Raw genomic sequence first — 12,147 nt, forward strand, 5'->3', positions numbered from 1 at the left:
TACAATATATTAATATTACAGAGTAGTTATTATTATTGTTTATTATGACTATTTAAAACTTTTATATGACACTTGCCATGCATATTTGTGTGTGTTATTGCTGTTATTATTGGATATATTATTAATATTGTTGTGTTGTTGTTGTTGTTATTGTTATTATTATTGTTATTATTATTTCATTTAGGACTTGGTTCTGCCCCCTGCAATGCCCATTTCTGTGTGTTCTTTTGTATGAAATGTCCCCAAACTCACCAAACTCCACGCCAGGTTTTCCTCCAGCTGCTCTTTGGAGGATTTAAACTGAATTCCTCATCATTCTCCCTGGAATATGCATCCCGGTGCCATTCCCGGTGCCCTCACAGTGCCCACAGAGAGCAGAGGAAAGCAGAGAGGCTTTTCCAGGCTGACTGTCCGCATCCATCCCCTCCCGGTTACCAGGTCCAGCAGTGAGATGGCACAGAGGGAACCGATGGATTGGGAATGTGACAGCCAAGAGAGCGAGTGCCGGAACACCGACCAACCCCGCGGCTGGGCCTGGCACCGCGCCGGGATTGGATCAACCGCGAATCCCGGCCTGAGGAAAGCTCAGCGTGAATTCCCTGACTAAGGTAAAAAAGCCTGGCTCAAATTTATGGACTGCTGGCAAAGTTACCTCTGTCCCAGAGGCCTCCAAATACCAGGAACACTCTGGCCCAGAAAGGCCGAGTTCAGCCTAATAACTCACACAACATTCCTCGAGCATCGCCGGCCCCCGGCCGGAGCCCGGGACACAAACTCCAACACTTCCAACTCCACGCTTTGCAGAGCCTTAAACTTAACCACAAAAGAGTATTCCCAACGTTTGCAAAGTTCCCTTCGGATGAAGAAGTGGATACAAGCCTTGTAGAGGTGGTTGTTTTAAGGACACAACCCCAAATCTCTGGTTCAGCACAGCCCACTCCACAAAAAAACTATGGAATTTTCTACTCTTAAGGACAATCCCCTTAATCAAAGGATAATTCAACTTCCCAAGGATATCTGCAAGATAGAAGAAAACCCTCAGTCAAACCTCCCACAGGAGAGGCTCAGCCCCACCCCTCACAGCTCCCAGCCTGCATTAGAATATCTGGAATTCCCAGAAATCGGTAATTCCTCAAAAAAAGATTTCATGTTATTAAATCTGCTTCGTCTCTTTTTCATTTGTTTCTCCCTGTATTTCTTTCTTGTTTATTCTCCAAGCACGTCAGATGCTTCGCTGAAGTCTGGAGAGATTAGATCTGCTCTGCTTTGGAATATTCGGGATACGGCTCCCACCCAACCCACTACACCAAAACTTTGCTCCCCAAACCTGTCATTTCTCCCCAAAAATTCCAATTTCCTCAACGACAAAGCAAATCAAAGTATAAACATTTCGCCTTTCTCCTGGATGTGAGCATTTCATCCACATGCTTTCATTCTCCTTTGCTCTCCCTCCTCGGCCAAGATTTTTCTCCCGATTAAAAACCATAAGTAAATCTGGTTGTTTGGGGACAACCGGTAAATCTTTGATCTCAACCACAAAGTCAGGGCACAGGAATCCCATTCCTTTGTTCTTCTTTCCTCCTACCAAACAAGGATAGTGCAGATCTGGACAACGCTGGCAAAAAAATTTAAAATTTTTTTTTTTAATTGTATTACGGCCAAAAATTGATGAACTTTCCCTTTTTAGATATATTTTTTTTTAAACTATAAATAATGGTTTCCATAAGAGCCAATGATCCTGATTTGTCTTGTGCTGTGCTAACTGCGTAATTATTTTGAGTCTCACTCAATATTGTCCCATCTTTCCCCTGTTCCGGCTTTCCTTCCAGGCACGTTGACCCCACAAACCTCCATCCAGCTGGAGATGACTTTGATTTAGGAGATCCCTGAGCTCCAGACGCCTGCAAGTGGTGGGGCTGGCAGGGAAGCCTCCCCCTGCCCAATGTCCTGGCAGGGATGGGATGAGGTGGATCCTTCATCCAGCACAGCCATCCCCGTGGGCAAAGCAGCAGGACCTCGCTCCCCAGGGCTCTTCTCTCCAACACAAGTGGTGCTTCCCGACACGAACAGCGATGGGGGGACACCAATCACCCCAGGAGAGAACGCTTTGGTCGCTCACACTGATGCAAAACGGACGTAATTTGGGTTTTATGCTTTTCACGTCTCAAAATAAGTGATCTGCAAAATGTCCCCACTGCTCTGAACTCTTCAGGTTCCGCCTGTCCTTTCATCTTCCCTCTGCCCGTGAGAGCCCAGATCCCCAATCCCTGTGACAAAGCCACAGGCTCAACTGCCTGGCAGGACGTTTATCCTCATCCATCTTAATTAAGCGCAGAAAAGCGAGTCCCGGTCTGGCGGGGCCGTTAGGGCGGATCCTTTCGGCAAACACGGCAAACAAGGATTTTATTTGCCAACTTGTGCAACGGTGGGCTTTGGGGAGGATGAGCCTTGACTTAACCTCTATAGAATATTTAACCTTGGAGGATGAACCAATAGGGGTAGCTCTGCCTCCCCACGTTGCCTCCCTTCTCTCCGCTGATTCCTGTTGAATTTGGCAAAGCCACTGGGTCAAAGCAGGAGGTTAAATTCGTTTGTATCTGGTGATCACTGGGACCACAAAGAAAACGCTGTAGCAGAGGTGGGAAATAGGATGCACACATTGCACCACTGCAGGGCTTGGTTATCACAGAATTACAGAAAAGACCTGGAAAAGACCTCTGGGATCATCAAGTCCAACCTATGATCCAACACCACCATGTGCTGGAGCAGGGAGGGGGGACCAGATGATCCACTGTGGGCTCTTCCATAATTAACCACATTTTCTCTGTCTCTCCACTGTGTAAAATAAGTGACAACAACAATTTTTCTGTTATAAATAGCAATTTCTGTGCTATAAATAAGGACGGGGCACCTCTCCCGCTCGGAGACACAGAGGGCAGAGTCAGAAAATTTCTTTTGCTGCCTTGGGAAACAATTTGTTCTAATTCTGGAGCTCAATAAGCCACTGATACCTTGTCATGCAGCAGGAGAGGGATTTGCTCCTGGGGCAGAGTAGTTCAGGGGACAGCACTCAGGGTTTGTGCCTGGAAAATCCACAGGCACAGCAGGAACCATTAAAAAGCCCAAATTTGCCAACTGCCCCCCTCCCCGGAGCTGGGTGTAGTCCCAGTCCAACAAAGGCTTCTTGTTCTCAGGCCCTTCTGTTCCCCACCAAGGGTGACCAGGCTGCAGCACAGCACCCACCTGGCACCCCCCCAGCACCCAACCCACCGTGTCAAATCCGATACAGGCTCCCCAGCCACGAGAAAAGTCAAAAGGGTCTCAGTAAATGATCCTGGAAACCGAAAAAAATCTGTATTTTGACTGGGGGAAGGGAAAAGGGGGGGGGGAGAAGAAACAAAATCCCTGCTACAGCATTAACTTCTCATTCCGTGACTAGAAAAACACGGTGCTGTGCTAACATTAGGGATAAAAAGTCCTTGTCTGGGTTATTAAGTCCTCACGGAAGTCTCACTGCACAGTAACAGCACAATCTCTGAGCAAAAACATTATTTATCAGTGCTACATGATCATTACAGTATTTGATAAACATACTGAGAGATATGTTTGAGAGAGAAAAAATACGGATTCAGAAAATCGTCCCTTCCTTCATGGTTGATTCAATGTGCAGCCTGATATTCAAGTTTTACCTAAAAAGCTGACTGTGAACCCAAATAAAAGATACACTGGGGCAATAGGACATTGAAAGATATTTTTAAAATGTTTTTAAAGAAAGTAAGTTGTTCTCTAATACCACAGAATGCTGAGCATCATCTGGGTTTGCATGAACACTTGGTCCCTGGGGGTCATAGTCGGGATTACACTCTATAGATACATAAATATTTACAGAGCCTGGATAGCCAGAGATCCTGATATTTAGGGGGCCATAAAGTCTGGATATCTTGTAAGGTGAGTGCTCCACCCAGCAAGGGCAGGGTTTATTTAGCATTCCCCTCCTGGAAACAAAATAGATGCTAATTCTTAAGGGTGGAGGAAAAGCAGCTTCGTAAAAACCTGCTTTAATAACAAATCCATCTCAGGGAAGAAAAAAACAGTTTGTGTCATTGAAGAGCAACACTCTGGACTTTGGAGTACAGAAATATTTGCTGAAGAGAGCAAATAATGAAAAATAATATTAAACTCAGCCACTGATACAGCCCATCTGGCTGTGGCAGGGAGAGTCTGAAGGGAAAATATTGAATAATTCAGCGTCAGAGAAAGGGATGAACAAGTCGCTGTTTGATACAGAGCCTGAAAGTGTCAAATCTCCCCAGCTGAAGAATAACAGCATTTTGCAGGCGCTGGGGAAAAGCAGTTGGTGCCTGAGCCTTGCTGTGGGAGCCCTTTGTGTCACTGCCTGCACGAATTCTTCCCACATTAGGCATCAGCTGGATAATCTCCCTCTCAAACCTCTCCAGCCACTGGGGAGGGAAGAACACAACGGGGAAAAACTCCTGGCTGCTGCACCAACACCTACCCCAAACTCAAAGAGGAGAGCAAGGAGAACAGCAGGTGTTAGAGGTTAAAAATAATCAAAAGGAGTCACGAGCAGAAGAATAAATCTTCCCTCTCCTCTTCATACAAATCCATTTTTTTGGATATTAAACCTCCAAAGCCACAGGACACAACCTAATGACTCAAAGAATCGGTGTATTGGAAACTGAACACTGTGACTGAGTCACAGAACCTATTTCTTTTGTAAAGGCCATTTTAATGGAATTTGGTTATCTCCCATTAATGCTGTTCTAAGTGGGGGGTAAAAATGTGAATTGACTGATATTTCTATCTCCCATTAATACCGTTTCAAGCAGGAACAGGATTAAAAGGGAATATACTCAAAGTTTACAGCCCATTAATGCTGTTCCAGGTAAAAATATGAATATGAGCCACTTGCAAATGTCTTTTCTCACAGGCAACAGCACCATAACTCCTATATGACGAGAGTATCCCCTTCTCCTGGCTCCACGGGAGTTAAGAGGGTGGAATCTGCCAGTGGAGCTGGTCCTATCTGGGATAACCAGGCACAGGAGAAGCTGCAGAGGATGCTGCACACTGAGCTTTGGCGTCTCTGTGTTGTCCAGTGCCACCAGAATACACTGGAAGTCCAGGACACGCCTGATCCTTCCAGTTAATTGATTTTTTTAACTCCTCTCAATGGCTCTTTGTCTGGCTCTGGAAACATTCAGCAGCATCCACTGCAATCCCGGCAGCGCGGGGCCGTTCCCATCCCACCTCTCAGGGGCCGGAGCTCCAGCTGCTGCTGCCAGAGCTGGATTCAGCTGGAAGGGGCTGGGCACGGCCACAACGTCCTAGAGAATAACATTCAGTCCCTTTGAGGTGCTGCCTACATTCTCCTCTAACAACCCGAGAAACAGGATTAAAGAAATAAGAACAAACAAGGGCTTTTATTCCTCTGCCCTTCCAGGTTGCAGCCCTGACTTCCCCGTGTGATTGCTCAACACCACTCCAGAAATCCAAAAGCAATTCCAGCTGCTGCTCCCGAGGTTCCCGTGCAAACCACCACCCACCGGGAATGCAAAGAGCGGTGCCGTCTCTAAAAAAACCTGGCTGCAGTTTTTCCAAAGCAATTCAAGAAATCAATTCCCTTTTTTTTTTTTCCGGCAGAGATGCTGCAGACGCACGTCAGCAGTGAAGGGCAGGGGCAGCTCCCTCGGCCTGTCGGCTGCTTGGCTGTTTTATTTTATTTTTAGAGCAACTGAGAGATGTGAGTGGGATGTTTGCAGAGGTAAATAACCAGCTGCTCAGGGAACAGGTAGCGTGTGGAGCTGCCGTGGCTGCGCCCCCGGGACAAACGAGACGTTGGGAAAGGGACGGATGATAAAACAATCTGGATAAAACAATGCTTTACATCAAGGCTCGTCCCACACCTGCCCAGTGACCTTTGGGCACACCTGAGCCAGGGAGGAATTTCCTACTTCTGCATTTTTGCTGAGAATTGAAAGAAAAATAATTACCAGGATGTAATAAATGAAGTTGCTTTCCGAGCTCCCCAGGAAAACTGAAGTGTGGCCCAGGAGGATGGAGGAGGATGCTCCTCACTCCTAAGGATTATAGTCTAGGCAAACAGCTGGGATTCCAATAAAAAGTTCATCTGGATGTTTCTAGCTAATCTAATTAAAGAGAAAAAAAGGTCTTCAAACACTGTCCTAAGTCCACATCAACGAATTCCCTACTTAGAGAGCAAAATATCCCTGTGGCTAAATCACAGTTCTTCAGGAGAGCACTGCTTGAATCATGGAATCCTTTGGATTCAAAGGTCCTCTTGTTTAACCACCCTACCATGGGCAGGGACACCTTCCCCTAGACCAGGTTGTTCAACCTCTCCAACCTGATCCTGAACACTTCCAGGGATGGGCATCCCCATCCCTGGGTGGAACTCTTCCAGTGTGAAGAAATTTTCCCCAACATCCAACCTAAACCTCCCCTGGCACAACTTGATGCCGTTTCCTCTCATCCTGTCCTTGTTCCCTGGGAGCAGAGCCCGACCCCCACCTGGCTCCATGCTCCTGTCAGGGAGTTGGAGAGAGCAAGAAGGTCCCCCCCTGAGCCTCCTTTTCTCCAGGTTGAGCCCCCCCAGCTCCCTCAGCTGCTCCTGCTGCTCCAGACCCTTCCCCAGCTCCGTTCCCTTCTCTGGACACACTCCAGCCCCTCATGGGCTTTGTAAGAAAATGGGGAAAAGTAGAAAAAATATCACCTATTTTTAAACCAATTTGAACCTTGTTACTGGAAACATAAGTGTGATATTTAAGGAATATAATTTATGACAAATAATATATAAATACATAAATATTTTATAATAACATTTATCACCCAAAAAAGCATATTGCAACCATATCCACCACTCCAACCACAGTGCTCCAATTCAAGGAGCACCACTAGAAAAAAAATTTTCCTATTAAATCCCAGTGTAGGAAAAAGAAAACCCGTAGGATTTACATCAAATGGACTTTAGAAGGACACACTTGGTCTCAGTACACGCCTCAAACCACGTGCAACTATGGATGATGTCACCGTGTTTAGATGGCAGTAGCAGCTTGTCTTGACAGCCAGCCCTAAAAGTCTAATTTGGAAAAGGCTCACAGGAATCTCATTGTAAAAAAAAAAATCCCAAACAATAGCCTGAAGCTGTTCAAAAAAGGTAAATTAGGAAAACAGCAAAGCTGCAGAAAAAAATAAATCACCTTCAATTTTGCTCCGCTTCCGTGTGAGCACGACAGCAATGGCATTCCCAGGAACAGGAGGTTCTTGCCCTACCACAGACACTTTGAAAGCAGGGAAAGAGATTAACAGGTCCAAGGAAGCTCTTAGTTGCCCCATTCCCTAAATCAGGAGTTGCAGCACAAAGATGTCGCTGCCTCCTGAAAGACAAACCTGAGCTGAATATAATGTAATCTTTGATATGTGGAGGAAAAACAAAGGGATCGAAGAAGGTGTCTGGAGGAGAGGAGGAGAATGAAGGAAAAGAGGAAAAAAAATTAAAATACACAAGTTTGGCCTTTAAGATTCCAGAGAAAAGAAAAATTTCAACCCCAAATCACAAGGTCAAATCCACAAATGGTTTCCAGGTTAATGCAACCCAAAGCTCTGCTCTGAAAAGCTCTTCCTTAAGGAATTTTAGGAAGGGAAGGAAAAGCAGAGGTATGCCCACTTTATCTTCCAGCCTGCCTGATTTGTAACTCTTTGGGATGGTGCTGGCAGAGCAGAAGGAATTCTGGATTACCCTCACTTTCTCCAAGAGCCCTGGAAGCAGCAGAAGCCCCAGAGCAGCCATCCAGCTGCCGGAGAGAAGGAATGCAAACTTCTGTTCCAACAGCAAAGAAAAGAACAGATATGATTCAGATCTTTTTTTTCTTTAAAAACAGCTGTGGATCTTGTGACAGCAAAGCAAAGAGGCTGAGTGGGTGAGTGCACTGAGTGCATCCCTGCCCTCCACCTCATCCCAACACACCAACCCACCAGGCTGGAGGGGCTTGGAGCAACCTCGTCTGGTGGAAAGGGAACTGAGAAGAGAAACTACAAAGGTGCTGTTTAAAGGAAAAGAAGTTGAAAAATTAAGAAGAAATTCTTCCCTGTGAGGGTGGGGAGGCCCTGGCACAGGTTGGCCAGAGAAGTTGTGGCTGCCCCATCCCTGGAAGTGTCCAAGGCCAGGTTGGACAGGACTTGGAGCAACCTGGGATAGTGGAAGGTGTCCCTGCCCAGGGCAGGGGGTGGAACTTGATGGGCTTTGAGGTCCCTTCCAATACAAACCACTCTGTAATTCATTCTGTGAACAGTCCCCAGAAGAAGTGAGAGGCCACCTCCAAAGCAGTGTTACCAGTGAACCATTTGTGCTGCCACTCTCAACCCAAGTGAACAACCTATTCCTGAAAAAAGTAGAATCTAAGCAAAAAAAACAATTCTCCAAACTTCCTTCTACCTCCTCTTTCACGGAGATCTCCTTCTCCACCTCTGCAAATCTAACCTAGACAGAGATGCTCCCTCTGACACTGCTAAAGAGAACTATAAAGTGACCTTGGTCCAACATGATACGTTAACGAGCACACCAAAAACCAACCAGCATGAAAGTGTTTCAAAGAAATAACAGGACTGGAGGTGGAATAACAGGATTGCAGGTGGAATGCAACAGTTTTCATACTGGTTTTCTTAAATTAATGTGGTCACCTCCTCGGGTCACCGCATTAACCACCATTAATTGCAGACTGTGGAAGCCTGCTCTGATATTTACTCATCAACTCCAGCAAGAAACAGCTCCACAACCTCTTGGACAACACCAGGAGAAGCACTGTGAGTGTAAGGACATGGAGTCCTCTTGCCTGGGTGCTTTAAAAGAATTAACACACATTTTCCTGCAGACTGTCCCAAATAAAAAGCCTTTTCGATTTCTTTACCTTCAGTTTTAGCAGCTTTGCTGCTTTTCAGGGCAAAGCCCATCTCAAACACCTTCTACCCTTTGATAACTCCAGAATAACTTAGCTCAGGCCATTGCACCTGATGTGGAAAGAGGAATCAAAACCTGTTGGCTTTGCAAAATGGATCTGTTTGCTTATCCTTAGCTGAGACATCCATGACCACTAGTCCTTCCTCTGATTCCCAGTTTTCTGCTGGCAGTTGACGCTGATCCAAGTCCTTGGGCTCATTAGTGGGATATAATCATAGAGAGCAGACACCTTTGTCTACAACTGCCAAAAAAGCCCTTTCAAAATACAACACAGATGCCCCCAAATCCATGAGTTTCACTCTACTTTAGTCAAAGCCACTTTTAAGAGAAGAGGACACAGCCAACAAACCACCTCCCTGCACCTTCCAAGGCCCACAGCGGGGATGAGGCCGATCCCACGTCACCCACGTGCAGATGGGCTTTAACCAACAAAACTCTTCAACAAGCAAAGCTGGCAATTCCAGGGAAAACCATGTCAAAGAGTTACAGGGCAAACTTAAGGCAAGTTAACTAATGAAGATTTGCATTCTTCTTCAGAGTTTCAGATCTGCAAAGCTGAGGGCCCAGTTCTAACGTGCAGGAAAAGTCCTCACAAGGGAACCAGTTGCACCAGCCAAATCAAGCACTAAAGATTAGAAAATACAGTTTTGACCATGAAAGTTGCCACTGAGCTGGGGAAGGGATGGAAGGAGCTGAGTGCACAGAAACTCCATAAATACAACACCATCAATACACCGTGCAATGCATTCTCTTTTCAATTACCATAAAGAATGGCTACCAATAATTCTCATTTTCACACTGAGAAATCACCAGCATTAAGAAACACTCGAGTGAAAACCAATCACTGATAAATTTGGCAGAAAGCCATTTGCTGGCCTTGCTTTTCCTCTTTTTTCTGGAAGCAGGTAGGATTCTATAGGCAGAAACACAGCCATCTCCCACTGCTAATGCTGTTGGAACTTTGCTCTCAGCATTCAGCAGACAATCCCAGAGCAGTGTCATAACAAACTCCCAACTGCTCGGGTTTGGTTTTTTTTGCCGCTAAAACATTTCCACGCTCCCGTTGTTTCCATCTTACCTCAAGCACTGGGCCAGCTCCAAGAATAATCTGTTCTACTCCGCTGGCAAATCCCTTCTGGCTGAGGGCGGTGAGGTGATGAATGAGGAAGTTGGTGCTCTGTGTCTTCCCCGAGCCGCTCTCTCCCGAGATGACGATGCACTGGTTCTTCCTGCGCTGGAGCATGGCGTGGTACGCCACGTCCGCCACGGCGTAGATGTGGGGCTCCAGCTTGCCCAGCTGGTGGTTGTCGTACATCTTGACATACTTGGGGTTATAAATAGGCAGGAACTTGAAGGGGTTGATAACAATGAGGATGCTGCCCACGTAGGTGTAGATTTTCTCCTGCTTGAAGCGGTTCCTGAGGTTCTCCAGGAGCGTCTTCTCGTTCAGGTCGGGCAGCCCGCACAGGTCATCGTAGTCCTTCTGCTGCGGCTGCGGGAGGAAGCCGCGCTCCACCATCCGGCGCCGCTCCTCCGTCACCCGCAGCCAGGACTGGAGGCTCCCGTAGTGGATGGAGCCGTCCAGGTTCTTCTCCCGCAGCAGGAAGCGATAATCCTCGCCGCTGATGCGGTTCTCCAGGGCCATGCGCGGCCACAGCATCATGCGCTGGACCGGGCAGTCCGTGGGGTTGAGGATCCATTCCTCCCCTCCGAACTCCTTCACCTCGGCCAGCACGTAGCATTTTGTCTTGTCCAGCTGGAGTTTGTTGATGAGGGACTCGATGACCTCGGCGGCCGTGGAGGTTTTGCGGGCGGCGATGGGGCAGTAGATGGTCCCCTCGGCGATGCTCCCGGGGTAGATGTGCAGCGTGAACTCGCTCTCCTCGAAGCGTCGTCTTCCTCCAGCATCATTCACACTCATATTGGATCCTGTCCCATCAGTACCCGCGCTGCATAGTCAGGGCCGTCCCGGGTCTTGTCAGGTCATCATGTCAGGAATGCTAAAGGGGGCAAAATAAAAACAGGTCAGGTGGTTTAGCACCTTGAAAAGCTGCCAACACGCACCAGGAGATGCAACAGAGCAACTCAAGTAATGATGCCAATTGCCTTAAAGAAAGCAAATGATGATTCCCAACCGGCATCTGGAAGGAGAGCAGGGTTTTCACACCCCAAAGCTGTCGTAAATTAAGGTATTGAACACCCAAACACTGCCCACAGCACAGGCTCTACTCACACAGAACTCCCACAGCACCTCAAGTTTTTGCTGATTTTGCCCCAAATCTGAAGCATCAAAGATTCAAAAAGACCCTCTGATTTTCAGTGTATTGTACAGAGAATAAAACAAACACCAGACATCCCGTTGAATCAATTCATGGGCACAGCACCCTCAAATTTTGGCTCCTGAGATAAAATGACCATCATCTTACCCTATGGACTTGTCCCTTGCCTCAGATACATTTTTCCATGGTCCTGTGCTAGTGAGGAGTAGATAAACTCCTTTTTCTTCCTCTCCAAGAGATTTTGAACCCATCAGGATTCAAACAGCAGCACTTTCCCCCTACCAAGTCCCCCTTTCCCAGAGATGTCCATATCTGGCACCAGGTATGAAATGCTACAGTCACCTCCTTCCTACAGTCACATTTTTATTTCTCTTGTACTGCTTAAAACCCACAGAACACAAACCTCTGGTGCTGGAACACCAAATGAGCAGCTGATTCCTCGAACTTCCTCACTACAAGAAGGTGACAGCCCAGCAGCAGCCCCAAATGAAAGTAAATCCAGAGTTAATGGGCCTCAGCTCTCCACCAACCAGTTCTAAAACTCCAAACTGCCCTGGGAGATGCCAAAGAGTTATCCCAGTATAAAGACAAAAGGGAACTGCAGAGAAATGCCAGACCCTCAGAGCCAGGACCTGGGCCATCAAGTGACTCAATACAGATCACAGTTCACATGATGCACATCCTAACATTAAACTTATCCTAATACTGAGCTTTCCCTTGAGCGCTGTCCCACTGGAGCAGGACCTCACAACTCTGACAGTTCTTCCCTCGTGGCATCAACAAAACACTCAAGAAGGGTCAAAAAAACATGAGGTCAAAAAACCCACAACAGGTTTAGGGAACTTCAGATAGTGTTGGGAAGAGTATTGA

The 12,147-nt window shown here is 46.9% G+C and overlaps 1 protein-coding gene across 6 annotated transcripts in view; it reads right to left on the reverse strand.

Moving 5' to 3' along the window:
* MYO9A (myosin IXA) overlaps positions 1–10,992 on the reverse strand; it is a 146,096-nt gene extending 135,104 nt beyond the window's left edge. For 4 of the 6 annotated variants that reach the window (XM_017816973.1, XM_017816975.1, XM_017816971.1 and 1 more), the window contains exon 1: positions 10,077–10,992. In XM_017816973.1, coding sequence (XP_017672462.1) covers positions 10,077–10,919 — 843 coding nt within the window. In that variant the 5' untranslated portion in view covers positions 10,920–10,992. The remainder of the gene's footprint in view (positions 1–10,076) is intronic. The other 2 variants (XM_017816970.1, XM_017816972.1) reach the window with 1 other exon arrangement.
* Between the last annotated feature and the right edge of the window lie 1,155 nt (positions 10,993–12,147).

This window comes from Lepidothrix coronata, unplaced genomic scaffold (assembly GCF_001604755.1).
Source record: "Lepidothrix coronata isolate B3197 unplaced genomic scaffold, Lepidothrix_coronata-1.0 Scaffold58, whole genome shotgun sequence".
Lineage (NCBI taxonomy): Eukaryota > Metazoa > Chordata > Aves > Passeriformes > Pipridae > Lepidothrix > Lepidothrix coronata.